Genomic DNA, 17,325 nt, shown 5'->3' with positions numbered 1-17,325 from the left:
GCGACGGCGCCTGCGCAGAAGCGGACGCGGCCTCCGCCCCCCCCCCCGCCCCCCCTCCGCCTGAGGTGACTGAGGACTCCCGCGCGCGGGCTCTCTCGGCTCCACCCTCCCTTTCCCCGGGGCCGTTCGGAGCGCGGGGGCGAGAATGAAAGTTCCAGAACGCTGCGGTGAGTGCGTCATCGCGAGGGGGGGTGGGATGGGGGCGGGAGGGGGCGAGGCCCGGAGCGGGAGCCGGCGTCGTCATTGGGGCTCGCCGAGGTGGCCGCGCGCCCATTGGCCGACGCCGCCGTGATGGGCAGCCGGCAGGGGTGGACCCCTTCTGGAAGGTTCTGAGGCAGGGTATAAGAGACAGGGTGGCGGGCGGAAACCGGTCTCATTGAACGCGGCGCCAGATCTGCAGACGGCTGTTGTCTCCGCGAGCCGAGCCCGGCCCACACAGAAGGTAAGGCCCGGGCGTGCGGGCGGCGGCGGCCGGGCCGGGTGGGCGGCGCCCGGGGGGCCCCGAGCCTTCGTGTGCAGGTCCTGGGGCGGGGGGGGGGGTCCGGAGCCGCCGCTCGCCTCCCTGCCGGGCTGGGGCGCGCCCTTCCCCGCGGGGCGTGGGCTGCAGCCTCGGGGGCCGGCGGCGGCCGGGTGGCGTCCGGGCCGCTTCCGCCCTCGGGGCGCGGAAGTTCCAGGTCCTGTGAGGAGCGAGCCGCCATTGGCGTGCGGCCAGCGCCGGGAGCGGGGCGGGGGGGGGGGCGGCCGGAGCACGTACCCCGGGCCGCATTGTGTGGTCTCCGGGAGCGCGGGTCACGGCGACGGGGGGAAGCGGCGCTCCAGGGCCCGACACCACGTGCTCGGAACTGTCGCAGACCCTCGGGGCAGGTGCACCTTCCGGTGTGGGCCGGCCCCGCCGCCGTTGGCACGGCAACCCCGGCTGCAGCGCTGCCGGCCCCGGCGTCCCGCGGGGTTCTCCCACATGGGCGGCGATTCGGGGCGGGGGAAGCGGGCTCGTGCCCGGTGGTGGCTTAGTTGTCGCAGGAAGCGTTCCGAGGCGTTCAATCCCGTTCTCAAACCAGGGGCTCGCTTTCTTTTTTTGTCCTAGCAATTATGTCTAAGGGACCTGCAGTCGGGATCGATCTTGGCACCACCTACTCCTGCGTGGGTGTCTTCCAGCACGGGAAAGTGGAAATAATTGCCAATGATCAGGGAAACCGAACCACCCCAAGTTATGTCGCCTTCACGGACACCGAACGATTGATCGGTGATGCTGCGAAGAATCAAGTTGCGATGAACCCCACCAACACGGTTTTCGGTAAGCCGTTGGCTTAGATCTTCTGGCGTGGAGTGTAGGTTGCGGGTGGTGGAAGTCAGAAGTTTATGGAGTGTGAGGCAGCCGTGAAAGCCTGGAAAAGAATCGTAAAATCTGTTGCAGTGGTGATTACGTAACGTTCTGCAAAAGTTTGAGGTATTTTAAGAAATAGTTTGGATAACTGTCAGAGGAGGAGTCCGTTTACTAGAAAGTAATTTGGTTACTAGTCCTCGTGGCGTTTGAGTGATGGCGGACTAGGTTCTTCCTCGGTAGATAGTAGTGTAACAAAACTTTTCCATTCGGTGACCTTTTACAGATGCCAAGCGGCTGATTGGACGTAGGTTTGATGATGCTGTCGTCCAATCTGATATGAAGCATTGGCCTTTCATGGTGGTGAATGATGCTGGCAGGCCTAAAGTCCAAGTAGAGTACAAGGGGGAGACCAAAAGTTTCTATCCAGAGGAGGTGTCCTCTATGGTCCTGACGAAGATGAAGGAAATTGCAGAGGCCTACCTTGGGAAGGTAAGTAGTGTGCATCCCTACAGGGAGGTAGTTGGAGGTTGAAACATGCACCAGATTCCCTGATGAATGCATGGGATTTTTAGTGCTGTGGAACATCTAGTGGCCACAACTAATAAGTTAAACGTTTAAAACACGCTTTTTGATATTTTGAGAGCACACAAAAGTAGACGATGGCCATGTGACTGCGGACAATTTTACAGATGATTTACAGCCATTTTTTGGTCTTCTTAGACTGTTACCAATGCAGTTGTCACGGTACCTGCATACTTCAATGACTCTCAGCGTCAGGCTACCAAAGATGCTGGAACTATTGCCGGTCTTAATGTACTTCGAATTATCAATGAGCCAACTGCTGCTGCTATTGCTTATGGTTTAGACAAGAAGGTATGTACCACGTGTGAAGAATAGGACTCACCTTACTATATTATATATAGATCAGAGACCTAGGAGGTGTGCGTAATGAGTAACTGTCTCATATTCTAATTGCAGGTTGGAGCTGAAAGGAACGTGTTGATCTTTGATTTAGGAGGTGGCACTTTTGATGTGTCCATCCTTACTATTGAAGATGGGATCTTTGAGGTCAAGTCCACAGCTGGAGACACTCACTTAGGTGGAGAAGACTTTGACAACAGAATGGTCAACCATTTTATTGCAGAATTCAAGCGCAAACACAAGAAGGACATCAGCGAAAACAAGAGGGCTGTCCGCCGTCTCCGTACTGCATGTGAACGGGCTAAGCGTACACTTTCTTCCAGCACCCAGGCCAGTATTGAGATTGATTCTCTGTATGAAGGAATCGACTTCTATACCTCTATTACTCGTGCCCGGTTTGAAGAATTAAATGCTGACCTCTTCCGTGGCACCCTGGACCCTGTAGAGAAAGCTCTTCGAGATGCCAAGCTGGACAAGTCTCAGATCCATGACATTGTCCTGGTGGGTGGTTCTACCCGTATCCCCAAGATTCAGAAACTTCTGCAAGATTTCTTCAATGGAAAGGAACTGAATAAGAGCATCAACCCTGATGAGGCTGTTGCTTATGGTGCAGGTAAATTATTTCCTCAACCTTTAAACAGTTGTAACCAGTGGACTTGTTAAGCCCTAGGCTGCTTCGCTATGATGATTGATTCTTTAAACATTCGTAGTTTCCACCAAAAGCTTAGCTAATGATGGTCCAACTTCCTTGGATGTCTGAGCGATTGACCTTTGTTAGGGAGTTAACAGGGTGGTTGGGATTGTTTTTTTTTAACACTGTTTCTATTCCACCAGCTGTCCAGGCAGCCATTCTTTCTGGTGACAAATCTGAAAATGTTCAAGATTTGCTGCTCTTGGATGTCACCCCACTTTCTCTTGGTATTGAAACTGCTGGAGGAGTCATGACTGTGCTCATCAAGCGCAATACTACCATTCCTACAAAACAGACACAAACCTTTACTACCTACTCTGACAACCAGCCTGGTGTGCTTATTCAGGTATGGATTATACTGTTGGTACTGATTTGGCTATACTTAGGGGTTCTATGTAGCTTTGGAAAGACTTGTCCCGCTGTGATGATTTGACCTAAACCATTCGTAGTTTCCACCAGAAGATTTTGTGTTGGCCAACTCCTTCCTTGGATGTCTGAGCGATCAGTCTTTCCTCCTAATAATGGACTTTATGCAGAAATCTACAAACTGCTAAACTTTTGCGGCTTCTTAATGATTTGTTTTCCTACCAAGGTCTATGAAGGTGAGCGTGCTATGACCAAGGATAACAACCTACTTGGCAAGTTTGAACTCACAGGCATACCTCCTGCTCCTCGTGGCGTTCCTCAGATTGAAGTCACTTTTGATATTGATGCAAATGGTATCCTCAATGTGTCTGCTGTGGATAAGAGCACAGGAAAAGAGAATAAGATTACCATCACTAATGACAAGGGTAAGTGTTAAACACAGGTTTGAGTGTTATTTTATGTTCTACAAGATGGTGTGGGTCATTAAGGATAGTATTTCCAAAACCTTTGACTTCCCAAAGCCCTCCTGAAGGCATTTATCCTAGAAGCTTTCTTTCATGGGTTATAAATGTTATAGGGTAACTAGAAGGTTCACATTTTAAGGTCGTGTCTAAACTTCACAGGCCGCTTGAGCAAGGAGGACATTGAGCGCATGGTCCAGGAAGCTGAGAAGTACAAAGCCGAAGATGAGAAGCAGAGAGACAAGGTGTCTTCCAAGAATTCACTTGAGTCTTATGCTTTCAACATGAAAGCAACTGTTGAAGATGAAAAACTTCAGGGCAAAATCAATGATGAAGACAAACAGAAGATTCTTGACAAGTGCAATGAAATCATCAACTGGCTCGATAAGAACCAGGTTTGTGATTCCTACTGAATAGTGGTGGGTATAGGGCTTCAGCAGGAAAAGATTAGATGGGTTTCTAAAAATACAGGTCACGATGATGAATGGTCCAAACATTCGCGGTTTCCACCAGAATTCCACGTGTTGGCAACTAGCTTCCTTCCTTGGATGTCTGAGTGACCCAACATTTCATGGGTGACCAAGACTTGAATATAGGGATAGGTTTTTGTTTAGTGTTACTGTCAGATTATACCAGGCATGAAGTTTCTTGAGGAATTTATAGTATGTCTTTTTTTTTTTTTTTTTTTTTAGACTGCAGAGAAGGAAGAATTTGAACATCAGCAGAAAGAGCTGGAGAAAGTCTGCAATCCCATCATTACGAAGCTATACCAGAGTGCAGGAGGCATGCCAGGAGGAATGCCTGGAGGCTTTCCTGGTGGTGGAGCTCCTCCCTCTGGTGGTGCCTCCTCTGGGCCTACCATTGAAGAGGTTGATTAAGCCAACCTGATGACAGGTCTAGCATTGTTCCACACATTTGAAGGACCCAAATTTGTAGCAAATTCCATGGCAGTTTTAAAGTCGAAGCTGCTATAGTAAATATACTGGGCATTCTTGATACTTGAATATGGAATATGTGCACAGGGAAAGGAAATAAACATTGCACTTTATAAGCACTGTATTGTTAAGTGGAAAATGCAATGTCTTAAATAAAACTGTATTTAAAATTGGCACCATAAAGTTGTCTGACTCCATGTATACAAGGGCAACCGGTAGCATTTGGTTTTTGGGAGGGCTGGATATTTGGCCTAGTGGTGAAACTGGGTTGTCAAGTGGCTCAGGTTTAGTTCCAAATCGATAAAATTGTAGTTTGGGTTTGCCATTAGCTAGGCTTATGGTTGCTATGATAAATTGAAGCTAGCTGCAGATCTAGGCACTCGGTGCTCTTGAAGTTGATGGGGAAGAAAAAAGGGAAGAATCCAACTTCTGCTTCATCTGGCATGAAGAAAGTAGTTTGGGAATGGAAAATTTGAATAATAGATACCTAAAAGGGAAGTAGTTGGTCATGTAGGAATAAATCAAGTTAAACCCCTGTAGCATATCCTTTATTCCCTTTCGACTTGTTTGAGCTGGGTGCTAACCCATAGAACTCTGGAGTTTACCATAGAATCAACTGGAAAGGAAAGGCCTAGAGCAGCTAATTGTGCATTCATGTCTTAAAACCGCCAGGCTAACCCTGAACCATGGGCTGAGCTGATGTTAGTACAGTTGTATTTGACAGGTTACCGGTTTGCTTTTAGGTAAAGGGTTTATAAAGGAAAACTACATCGTTGGCTCGTTTAAAGATTACGTGGCTTGGTTCTTTGCGATGTTTAGGAAAGGGGTTGAATTTAGGTTTCTTAGTAAATAATGGTTGGTTAGCTACAGGCTGAAAGTACTCCGCCTTGGAATTGGAGTCCTGGAAGTCCTTTGTGCCTATGTCACTTTGTTCTGATAGGCCTCAGTCCTTAAAACCTGAACCAAAAAAACAGGTTAAGGGTGATAAATCTGACATCTGGGGGTGCTACACATCTGCCACCTGGTGGTCAATTAGGACTCCACTAAGTGTTAAGAATGCTCCCAGCAGAGGAGCCCAGCTTTGATCTACTTGCAACCTTAACCGGTCTCAGAAAGCTTGGTCCCTCAGTGACCTAATATTGTACACATATACCCGGGTTTTGTAGAATAATTCAATACTTAAGAGCATTAGGCAAGGTCTAAGACCTTTCATAGAGATCATTTTCCTGTGGTTGATACTACATTGACTAATGATTTAGTACTGTATCCGTGTAATGCTTGGAGTCTGCAGAGATTGATGGTGCCATACATGATTTTTTTCTAAGGGTCATTTGAAATTTGAAAGTAATGCTTTCCATGGGGAAAGGCCCATGGCTTGTATGTAGAAACTGCATGGTTCCCCCCCACCCCTTAGTTGATCTGATCTGGGTTTTAGGTATTTTAATACATTCCTTATGAATCTGGAGCAAACGGTTTGAGACTTCGCTCAGAATGTGCTCTTGGTGCTCTGAAACAGGATTGGGATCAAATGTGATCGTGAAACCACATAAGACCTCTTAAAGTTAACAGGTTTTAGTCACAACTTGAATTTCAAGTTAATGTTGAAATTCAACATTCAAGTTCAATTCAATTTCAAGTTAATGTTCTGTCCATGAATCTTAGTGAAACAAATTGGAAATTGAGAAATGGTGGTTTTCCTTAGTGCATATGGGAGAAGCTGGGCCTGTGTACTAGAAAATCATGGGGCTTTGGGAAGAAAATGGAAATTTAACTATTTGCTAGATTTTCTTAGTTATCCAGAGAAGGTTGTGTTTACAGCTGAGGACACAGGATCAAAGTTGAATTGGTCTCAGATTGCATAGTAGGAGAGAGGATCTAGATAATCCAATTCTGGCAGGCTTAACTCCAAAACCTGTGTTGGTTTTTGCTCCTTCATCGTGTGAGTTAAGCTCCTCGAAACAGCATCTGGAACTTCCTGCAAGGAATATTTTCTTTAAAGGAGTTTTGCAATCTTGCTCAGCACCTGCAATTGTGTACTTGGTAACTTGGTCCTGATATTACTCCTTTGCTAATTCCTCGTTTGAGTTAATGGTGAGTGACCTTTTTCAATACTTGAGGTGTTCACACATGGAGATTTGCCTTTTGCAAGTGGCAGTCTAAGCAATCTGGTCGTTTGAGGAGCTCAATGAGTCCAATCAAGTTGTATATTTTGTGTTCAATTTTCTTGCTGTGAGATAAGCCTGGTTTATGAGGATAAGATAAAAAATTGGTAGAAACGTGTTCTGGCCTCTGACAAAAGATAAATTGGTAACTACAAAGTGGTTTTACAAAGTATAAAATGACATGTTTGCAGGAAGACCTTGGTGAGAAGTATAGGAAGTTGTTGGTGCACACTGAGAACATGAGAGAAGGTGGAAAAAGACAACAGCAGTATTTATCACTGTTCAGTTTAGAGTGAACACTTGGCTTCCACTTTTTTTTTTTTTAACAACGTTCAAGAAGGATGGTTGGCTGGTCAGTTACACCTGCATAAATCTACACAGGTGGCAAAGGCAGTTTTAGTTCCAGTGTGTTAAGGAGGTTGTGGTTCTGAGTAGCAATGTTGTGCTCGACGGCTGTCTCTTAAATTTGCACAGGGCCCCACTGGATCAGAGAAAGGGAGCAAAAAGTCCACTCCATCTCCATGAGCAGCTTTTCAAGAGTTAGTGCTGTTTTCAGCTAAACCATATTTAGCAAGAACTTAAGTTTTGGTCACCAGTAATTGTTGCACTTGTTAAACTACTAAGGGAGTAGTTTTTACCTGTAAAGCCACAGCAGTGCCTTTATTTCCAACAGTATTACTGTTTATTTAAAATGTAATACCAAGAAATGGAACTGTAATAGCTGCAAACAGTCCTTTGTTCCAACAGTATCTGTGGAGTACCTCTAATTTTCCAGATCCTCCACCTTCAGAGGAAAAACAGCCTTTTGGATTCTGGTAAGGTAGAGTGGAGGGATTGGTGGAACAAAGAAAAGTGGAGAGTTTTCATTTTTGAGGTCGGCTTGTGGACGTAAGGACCTCTTTTCCCACTAGATGGCAGTAGCTATATAGGAAACCACTCCAGGGATAGCTGAGGAAAGCTACTGGACCTTGTCCACTGAAGTCTGTGCTTTTTTGTTTCACAAATTGTCTACAAGAAGCAAAGCAAGTGCTGAGGAGGGAAGTCAGTCCTGAATATTCTCACATGCCGTTTCCCGGTAGAGTATTCCCAGCTGACAGTTGAGCAAGTGCCCTGGTTGGGGTTACAGCTTTGAGTAGAGACTCAGGGTCCTTGGGGGTTGTGGGGAGATTTAAAGCTTTGAAACATGGAAGGGGGAAAAGGTATATCTCAGTGGGTAGAGTAGTCTTTACTGACACGCTTTTCCTCATTCAAGCCCCTGCTTTATTTCCCTTATCACCTTTGAACTGCTTCTGAGATCTAATCATATTTGCATGAGATGCTAAAATTTTTCCTCCCTCAAACTCAAACCCAAAAATGTAAGAATATTCACACTCCTATATTTCCAGTGTCTGGCACGTTCTATTCGTCAAGGGAAAGAATAAAAAGGAGTTAAGCACTGAGAGTTCAGTGGTGGAATGTTCTCTGGGCTTTATCAGGGTTTGGTCATAGTCATGGTTCTTGGGGTGGTGAGAGGCTGGCTGAGCTCAGGCCCCCGCCCCCATAGGTTTTTTTTCTTCTACAGTTGCTCCTTGCAGAATTAGGGAGCCAAGATTAGAGCTGGATGAGAAGAGGGAATGATCAAGCTGGGAATAGCTCTAGCCAAATGAAAGTTGACAGTAACAACTGTCAAAAACCTTTGGCCTATTGGACTCCGGATGTCTTTAGATTGCCTCTGAAATGTGGCCAGTACATGGGGTGAGTGGGGTGAACCCGCAGAGCCAGTGCAGCTAGTCTTTGCAATACGAGAGGACAGCCAGACCTCTTAGCCTGCTGGGAATGGGGCCTCTCCTAAGAAGCTAGGCCATGGTTCAGGGCACTCAAGGGAAGCAGCCAGCCCCAGAGCTCCAAGAAAAAAGGCTGCAGGGGCACTTGGGTGGCTCAGTTGGTTAAGTATCTGCTTTCAGCTTAGGTTATGATCTCAAGAGTCCTAGGGTCAGATCCCGCATTGGGCTCCCTGCTCATCGGGGAGTCTGTTTCTCCCTTTCCCTCTGTGTGTTCTCTCAAGTAAATAAATCTTAAAAAAAAAAAAAAAAAAAAAAAAGACTGCAAATCTTCTTGACTTGGATTAGACAAGGGTTTCTTCATCTGAGAGCAAGCAAGAGAGCACAAGCAGGGGGAGCAGCAGAGGAAGAAGAAGCAGGCTCCCCACTGAGCAGGGAGCCCAGTGACATGGAACTGGATCCCAGGACCCTGAGATCATGACCTGAGCCAAAGGCATATATGTGGTATGTCTCAATAAAGCAGTTTATGATTTTTTTAAGCCCGAAAAGGAGAGGCAGGGCACCTGGGTGGCTCGATTAAGCATCTCCCTTTGGCTCAGGTCATGATCCCAGGGTCTTGGGATCGAGCCCCACATCAGGCCCCTTACTCAGCAGGGAGTCTCCTTCCCCTTCTCCTTCTGTCCTTCCACTTGCCCCCCACCCTTCATGGTGTCTCTCTCTCTTTTTGCTCTCTCTCAAAATCTTTAAAAAAAAGAGGCTGGCCTCCCCAGGGGATGGGGAGGAGGAGGGAGAGAGAGCTCCCCCCGCCCCCCCCCCCCCCCCCCCCCCCCCGCCAGTGGCAAATGGGTAGGTGAAGGAGGGGGGAACAATAGAAATACATAAAATTCTTTTTTTTTTTTTTTGAAATACATAAAATTCTTACTTTCAAGGAAACCAGTAATCATGGCTCTTCGGTTGTTTCCTTCCTTTTTTCCCCTAGCCTTATCAGCATACTTGACAGACACTGTTGCGTAGTGTTAAGGTGCACAGCGTGTCGATCCGATACTTTGGTAGTGTGCGTGGTAACCACAGGAGGGTAACACCTCCATGCCCTTACATTAATTACCATGTCCTTGTGAAAACACTTGAGATTTACTGTCTTAGCAACTTTCAAGAATATCCATACTACTGTATTGTTGACGACAGTCACCATGCTGTGCCTTAGATCCCCCAGAACGTACTTACCCTGTCAGCCAAAAGTGTATATCCTTTGACCAGCCTGTCCCCACCCACGCTGTGGTTGTTTTCAAACGTCTGCACTTCTATTGGAGATGATGTGGACTCTTAATCCAAGTAGAGACAGGTTCCACACCCAGGGATTGAGAAAATTAGATTGGACTGGAAAGAAAGCAGGCAGCAAGCAGGTAATCATTTGAAAACTGGAAATACTCACCAAAACCCCTTTTTTTAAAAAAAGATCTTTACATTTATTTGAGAGTGAGTGAGCCAGTGAGAGAGAGAAGGAGCTCCCTGCACATGCGGGGCTCAATCCTATGACTCCGAGATCACGACCTGAGCTGAAGGCAGCCACCCAACCAAGTGAGCCATGGGGGGGTGGAGGGGGAGGCAGAAACCTTTTTATTTGCTTGTTGATTGAGCTTTTATGACATTTCTGAGACCTGCTTTGTCGTTTACTAGGTGTATGACCTTAAGCAAATTATTCTCTCTTGTACCTGAATATCTTGGGGCACCTGGGTGGCTCGGTGGTTGAGCATCTCCCTTTGGCTCAGGGTGTGATCCTGGGGTCCTTAAGATTTTATTTATTTGTTCATGAGAGACACAGAGAGAGAGGCAGAGACACAGGCAGAGGGAGAAGCAGGCTCCCTGCGGGGAGCCCCATACGGGGACTCAACCTGAGCCAAAGGCAGATGCTCAACCGCTGAGCCACCCAGGCGTCCCAAATAAAATCTTTATAAAAAAACCTGAGTATCTTATGGAATGGGGATTAAATTAATCAACCATTAGGTTTGTTATGCAAATTAAATGAGGATATGTGGAGTATGTAGCGCTCTACTTGGCTCCTAGAATAAGTGCTCAGTAACAGCTATTATTATTAATGATTAGTTAAGTAACAATAATAGTTATTAACATTTCCTAAGGTTGCCATAACAAGGTACCAAAGACTGTGTGGCTTAAAGCAGAAAGGTATTGTCTCGCAGTTCTAGAGGCCAGCAGTCTGAGGTCAAGGCGTTGGCAGGACCATGCTGTCTGAATGCACCAGGGCAGGCGGGAGCTGGTCTGTGCCTCTCTCTTAGGTCTGGTGGCCTCACATGTTCCCAGGCTTGGAGATCCCCACTCCAGTCACATGGCCGTCTCCTCCCTGCGTGTGTTCACTTTGACCTCCCTCCGTGTGCGTCTCTTTGTGTCCAAATTTCTGCTTTCCACAGGGACGCCAGTCGTACTGGAGCAGGGCCCTCCTTCATGACCTCATTTTAACTTGATCTCCTTGGTCAAGACTGCAGTCTGAGGTAGTGGGGATTAGGATTTGTTTACCTTAAAAATAAAGCTGTCGCTTATTTTACCAGCCACATGGGTTTATGTGGGAATAACAGAATTGCAACGTAAGACAAGGAAGCTCAGGCAACACCAGAGGCAAGTCCCACATGCAAAGGGGAGGAACTTTATTTTACCCAGGAGAAGGAGGACGTTGGGAGGAGTTGAAGACATGGTTACTGGCGAAAAGCAAGAAAGAGGTAGGGTGATGATGGTCTCTCCCTTGGTGAGTGGCAGGGATAGTCCATCTCTTTGCAGGAGATGCAGTGTGCCTCTTTCTCTGTTGGAGTTTTTTTTCTGTTGGAGTTTATAATTAATCGATGGTTCTTTCCTGTTGGCTTATCTTCTGCTGGGATCTGTACCTGACAATTCTTATAACTGACATGAGTGGTCCAGGCTCCCCTTCCAGCCTCCCCTTCTGGCATCCTGAGTCCACTTCACTGAGATTTCCCTTTATTAATTTTCATAGACTTTTTTGGGGGGTGGGGTGGGGTGGGCAGGGTACACAATTCAACCCATAACAGTCACATTCCCTGTTATCACAGAACAGGAGTCCCCTGCCCAGCTTTTGCCTAAAGATAGAAAACCCTGGGCGCCTGGGTGGCTCAGTGGTTGAGCATCTACCTCTGGCTCAGGTGGTGATCCTGGGGTTCTGGGATCGAGTTCCGCATCAGGCTCCATGCAGGGAGCCTGCTTCTCCCTCTGCCTGTGTCTCTGCCTCTCTCTCTGTGTCTCTCATGAATAAATAAATAAAATCTCTAAAAAAATAAAATCGAAACCCATCCATGAGAATCCAAATATCTCTTCTTTCATGGGACCAACGAAAAGGCGTTTTCATTCGTCTCCCCTCGAGGGTCCCGCCACAGGCCACCAGCTGTGGGCACCAGTGTTCCCTCCGTCCCTTCGCCAGCCCACCGTCCCTCCAGGTTCCCAAACGAATGCCTAATTCTATTATTGCCAGTGATTTCCCCGTGGGCAGCAGTTTATTTCTGTCATCAAGTCTCTGATGAAATCTTTAGCCATGAAATGTTTAGTCCAATCCCAACAAATCGTGTGTAGTGTTAACATGTCACAGGCAGCCGGCGGCCTGCATTATGTGGTAATTTGGAAGCGAGAGGAGTGATAATATAGGGCCGGACTTCTTTTGTGAGCTCGCATTAATGCTGGATCTGGTGATGTCAATTGACAGCCCATTGATTTGGGCTAATAGTGCCGGAAGGAGGCAGAATTGGGACGAGGGAGGGAATAAAGGATATTGACGGTTGGTCTCCAGGATCCCGGCAGCTTTTAATCTCTCATTGCCCTCTTTTAATGCAACTCCCGTGTCAGCCGCATTTACTTCCACTAGCTCTGCCTGCTGCGCTGAGCTGCGAAGCCAGTGGGATGCCACCCCCAGAGTGGTCCAGAGTTCCCCTGCATTGATTCTTTGATGCTCTGGGGTGCGAATTATAATTATTTCATTAAGCCCTTTAATGGGTATCAACTATGAACCTTCCCCAGCCCGGGCTGGGGTGGCCAGGGTGAGGTCCACATCATTAATCTGTGTTCATCTCGTTGCCACCAATTGTCCTCCCATCCACATTTTGTCCCCTTCCTATTATCGTGTCTGTGGTTTTAGTGGGAGGCAGGTCTCTCTGCTGTCAGAGAGGAGGTGGGAAGGGGAGTTGGCTGATTTGGGGAGGCCGGAGGGGAGACCACGGGTGAGCAGATTGCAGTGTGGATTCTTCACACCAACGGACTCGCTAATCGTGCTCTCGGGTCTGCTCTGCCCACTTCTGGTTTGCCTGTGCGGGACGGCACTTTGGGACAAAGCGAGAGATCTTGTGGCTGCTTCCTCCTGTGGCTTTGAGTCCCGTCGTAGCTCAGGAACATGCCACACCCTTCTCAGGGTGCTGTGGAGACAGAGGTGTACAAAATCCTGCCTCGTGCCCTCAGGGAGCTTCAACCCCAGTAAAGGATCTGGGAGAGGGATCGATAGCAAACAGGCAGCAAGACACTAATAAGCATCGAGAAAGGGCAAAGTGCCAGGAGTTATGGCAGCCCATGGAGGGGAGAGTCAGTCAAGGAGGGCTTCCTAGAGGAGCAAATGCTCCGCTGAACCTGAAGAATGAGTAGGAGATAGTCTTAGACAGGAGAAGGGCATACTAGTCAGCGGGAACAGCATGTTTAAGAGGCCTGGAACTGAAAGAGAAGGCCCATGAAATTTTGTGGACCTCCCCTAGTTGAGTAAGGTGGGGAGAAGTCTCCCTCCACCCCCGCCCCCTGGTTTCTTATCTTTACCCACCTGCAATTGAGGATTAATCTCATCAGGAGCTTCAAATAAGCTCCATCCAGGTCCCAAGTGACATTTCCCATCATTTTATCCAAGGCTTTCTTATTTCTGCTATACTCTTCTTTAGGCCAAATATGAAGTTTTATTTCTGATTCTTCACTTGTTTGACCCAGGTAGTGGTTTTAAAAGATGTCTGTACTTTTTTTTTTCCTGCAACTTTTAAAAAAAGACTTTATTATTTATTTATTTATTATTTGGAGAGAGAGAGAGAGAGAGAGAGAGAAGGGGCAGAGGAAACAGGAGAGAAAGAATCTCAAGCTGACTCCCTGCTGAGCAAGGAGCCTGATGTGGGGCTCGATTCCAGGACCCTGACATCATGACCTGAGCTGAAATCAGGAGTTGGACACTTGGGCAGCCCAGGTGGCTCAGCGGTTTAGTGCCGCCTTCAGCCCAGGGCATGATCCTGGAGTCCCGGAATCGAGTCCCACGTCAGGTTCCCTGCATGGAGCCTGCTTCTCCCTCTGCCTGTGTCTCTGCCTCTCTCTCTTCTGTGTCTCTCATGAATAAATAAATAAAGTCTTAAAAAATGAAAAAGAAAAAAAGAGTTGGACACTTAACCGACTGAGGTGCTCCTGCCCCCTGCAACTTTTTTTTGACACTACTGTCCTGAGTGTATGGAGTCTAATTCCTCTTCCCTTAAACATGGGCTGGCTTAGAGACAGAGGCTGGGTAACTTCCAAGTCTAGACTGTTAAATCCATGCTGCTTTCACCTGATTCTCTGGACACTCACTGTAGGAATCTTTGGCTGCCCCCTAGGAACTTCTGCCCCCGTGAAGCCCATAAGTGGAAAGACCACATAGAAAACGGAGCCCTGGGGTGCCTGGGTGGCTCAGTTGGTTGGGCATCTGCCTTCTGCTCAGGTCATGATCCTGGGGTGCTGGGATTGAGCTCTGTGTAGGGCTTCCTGCTCTACAAGGAGTCTGCTACTCCTTTTCTCTCTGCCTCTCTTCCCTGCTCATGCTCTGTCTCAAATGAATAAGTAAAATCTTTTTTTAAAAAAATCATACTAAAAAAAAAAAAAAAAAGGAGGAGCCCTAGTTACTGAATGGTCCTAGTCTGTGCCCCAGACATGTGAGTGACAAAGGCTTGAAGATGACTCTGCCCCAGCCCTCAACTGACTACATCTTCCTTCAAAGAGACTTGAGTGAGAATTGGTCAGCTGAGCCCAGTTAATCGCCAGGTTTATGACCAAAGTAAATGATTGTCATTGTTTTAAGCCACTGTCTCAGGGTGACTTGTTACATGGTGGTAGATAACTGGAACAGTTAGATTTGATTAAATTTGTCTTTGATCAAGTTTCATTATTATAGCTTTGTAGTCCTAGTTTTTTTTTTTTTAAGGTTTATTTATTTATTCGTGAGAGACACAGAGAGAGGCAGAGACACAGGCAGAGGGAGAAGCAGGCTCCATGCAGGGCAACCAGTGTGAGACTCGATCCCTGAACTCCAGGATCATACCCTGATCATGAAAGCAGAGTTAACTGCTGAGCCATCTAGGCATCCCTATAGTTACAGTCTTAAAATCAGGTTATGACTCTCCAACTTTGTTCCTTTTTCAAGTTTGTTTGGACTCTTCTAGATCTTTTCCTTTTCCATGTATATTTTTAAAAAAGATTTTATTTATTCATGAGAGACACACAGAGAGAGGCAGAGACATAGGCAGAGGGAGAAGCAGGCTCCTCACAGGGAGCCTGATGTGGGATTCAATCCACAGACCCAGGATCATGCCCTGAGTTGAAGGTAGATGCTCAACTGCTGAGCTACCCAGGCATCCCTCTGTGTACATTTTAAGTCAACTCAGGGTGCCTGGGTGGCTCAGTGGTTGAGCATCTGCCTTTGACTCAGGTTGTGATCCTGAGGTCCTGGGATCGAGTCCCTCATCGGGCTTCCCCCAGGAAAATCTTTAAAGATTTTATTTATTTATGCATGAGAGACAGAGAGAGAGAGAGAGAGAGAGAGAGAGGCAGAGACACAGGCAGAGGGAGGAGCAGGCTCCACTCCATGCAGGGAGCCTGACATGGGACTCGATCCCGGGTCTCCAGGATCCCACCCTGTGCTGAAGGCAGTGCTAAACCACTGAGCCACCAGGGCTGCCCAAATAAAATCTTTAAAGAAAAAAGCCAACTCAATTTCTACCATAAATATAGCCTGCTTGAATTATAATTGGGATTTTAATGACTCTACAGATTAAAGTGGATAAACCTAACATCTTAGTATCGAGTACCAATCCAAGAATATGATGTATCTCTCCATTTGTTTAAGCCTTTTTTTTTTTTAGAGTAGGCTCTATACTTAGCACAGAGCTCAATGCAGGATTTGAACTCACTACCATGAGATTGAGAGCTGAGCTGAAATCAAGCGTTGGAAGCTTAACCAGCTGAGCCACACAGGTGCACCTACTGAAGTGTTTTTAAATTTTTGTCAGCAGTGTTTTGTAGTTTAAAAGGAAAGATGGTTTACTTCTTCCTTTTCAGTCCTTACACCTTTTACTTCTTTTTCTTTCCTTATCACTTTGGCAAGGCTCCAGTAAAATGTTGAGTAGAAGGACATTGAAAGCAGAGATCTTTGCCTTGTTTTTGATCTTTGGAGGAGAGCATTTAATATTTCACCATTAAATGTGATGTTAACTTTGGATTTTTCATAGATCTTTTTAACAAACTGGGTTTTGGTATTATGATTATAGTCAGTGTCAAATTCGTTGAGCATGGCAATCTATGCATGACAAAACTGCCAGTGGAGACCAGCATGGAGGAAGAGGGCGAATGCATGTAAACATAGCTGCTCACCATTTCGAGGAAATGCCTGGAACTGAAGTAGCAAGAAGGGTTGCAAGATGTTGCTTCCAGAAATAGCCCAGGAAGAAAGGAGAAAGGTAGAACCAAGACAGAATAACATCCTCAGCACAGGACCTGTGGGCTTAGCATGGCTTCTTTCTTCCTCTCTACCTGGGGATCTATTCACTTTTCAACAGCCAGCTGAAATATCCCCTTTCTGGAATTCTCCTAGATGCGGTTGGTGACTTCTCCACTCTGCATTTCCAAATGCTTTGCACCTTTATTATAGCCTTTTCCACACGTTTCGGAGATGTTCACATGCCTGGCTATCCCCTCCACTGGACAGAGAGATCCTCTGAGGTAGGGGCTGTGCCTTTATTTTCATACATCTGCCTTCTGTAGGCCCTGCCTCTCTGGGAATCATGGGGCAGAGTCAGAGCTCTGGGGTTTGCATATCATATTTCTCCAGCTGTGAAAACCTCAAGCAAGTTTCCCTCTGAAAATACTTTTCTTTAGGTTATAATTCCCTTCTAAGAACTTGCACCAAGGTTAATACTACTTGGACACTCCCTTTTCTCATCTATAAAAAGAGAAAAATAATACCTATCTTAGAGGTGGTTGCTATTTGCTCTTTATGTAGCGGTGCGTATTTCTTGAATGAAGGGACACAGTTTTGTATTGGAACAGAGGTGTGGCCTAGACATGAACAAAGAGATAATCTTGCATGATCCCTGAATTGAATGGAAACTTGATTAATTAAATCCTACCAGGCTTTAGAAAGTAAGTTCTGTAATGCAGTGAGGTCCCTAACCTGCTCAGACCTCCTTTTTTTTTTTTTTTTTTTTTTAAAGATTTTATTCATTTATTTGAGAGAGAGAGAGTACATGAGAGTGAGAGCAGGGTGAGGGGTAGCGGGAGAAGCAGACTCCCTGCTGAACAGGGAATCTTATGTGGGATTCAATCCTAGGACACCCTGAGATCATGACCTGAGCTGAAGGCAGATGCTTAACTGACTGAGCCACACAGGCATCCCCAGACCTCCCTTTTATAAGAAATATTTTGGGGGG

The 17,325-nt window shown here is 46.6% G+C and overlaps 1 protein-coding gene and 1 non-coding gene across 3 annotated transcripts; both read left to right on the top strand.

The window, feature by feature from the left end:
- Positions 1 to 43: 43 nt before the first annotated feature.
- On the top strand, positions 44 to 4,881 carry HSPA8 (heat shock protein family A (Hsp70) member 8). Of its 2 annotated transcripts, none has more exons than XM_072822423.1 (9): positions 44 to 167; positions 1,085 to 1,294; positions 1,608 to 1,813; positions 2,045 to 2,197; positions 2,303 to 2,858; positions 3,080 to 3,282; positions 3,529 to 3,727; positions 3,926 to 4,158; positions 4,456 to 4,881. In XM_072822423.1, exons 1-9 carry the CDS (start codon positions 146 to 148, stop codon positions 4,639 to 4,641), a joined length of 1,968 nt encoding a protein of 655 aa, XP_072678524.1. In that variant the 5' UTR covers positions 44 to 145; the 3' UTR covers positions 4,642 to 4,881. The 2 variants fall into 2 exon arrangements, with proteins under 2 accessions (XP_072678524.1, XP_072678526.1); XM_072822425.1 differs by lacking the exon at positions 44 to 167 and adding an exon at positions 283 to 442.
- Positions 2,922 to 3,009, top strand: LOC140631346 (small nucleolar RNA SNORD14). The gene has a single exon (XR_012028972.1). It is a non-coding gene; the product is annotated as a small nucleolar RNA SNORD14 (small nucleolar RNA).
- Positions 4,882 to 17,325: the final 12,444 nt, after the last annotated feature.

Source organism: Canis lupus, chromosome 3, assembly GCF_048164855.1.
Source record: "Canis lupus baileyi chromosome 3, mCanLup2.hap1, whole genome shotgun sequence".
NCBI classification, from domain to species: Eukaryota; Metazoa; Chordata; class Mammalia; order Carnivora; family Canidae; genus Canis; species Canis lupus.
Note: the sequence above shows the minus strand (reverse complement) of the source record. Positions and strands in the feature narration are given on the sequence as shown.

What these genes read in the sequence shown, in the direction of transcription:
- HSPA8 (XM_072822423.1), top strand. Translation starts at nt 146, where the DNA reads ATGAAAGTTCCAGAACGCTGCG. An exon ending in CAGAGGCCTACCTTGGGAAG is followed by an intron (nt 1,814 to 2,044) that starts GTAAGTAGTGTG and finishes TGGTCTTCTTAG; the next exon opens with ACTGTTACCAATGCAGTTGT. An exon ending in GGCTGTTGCTTATGGTGCAG is followed by an intron (nt 2,859 to 3,079) that starts GTAAATTATTTC and finishes CTATTCCACCAG; the next exon opens with CTGTCCAGGCAGCCATTCTT.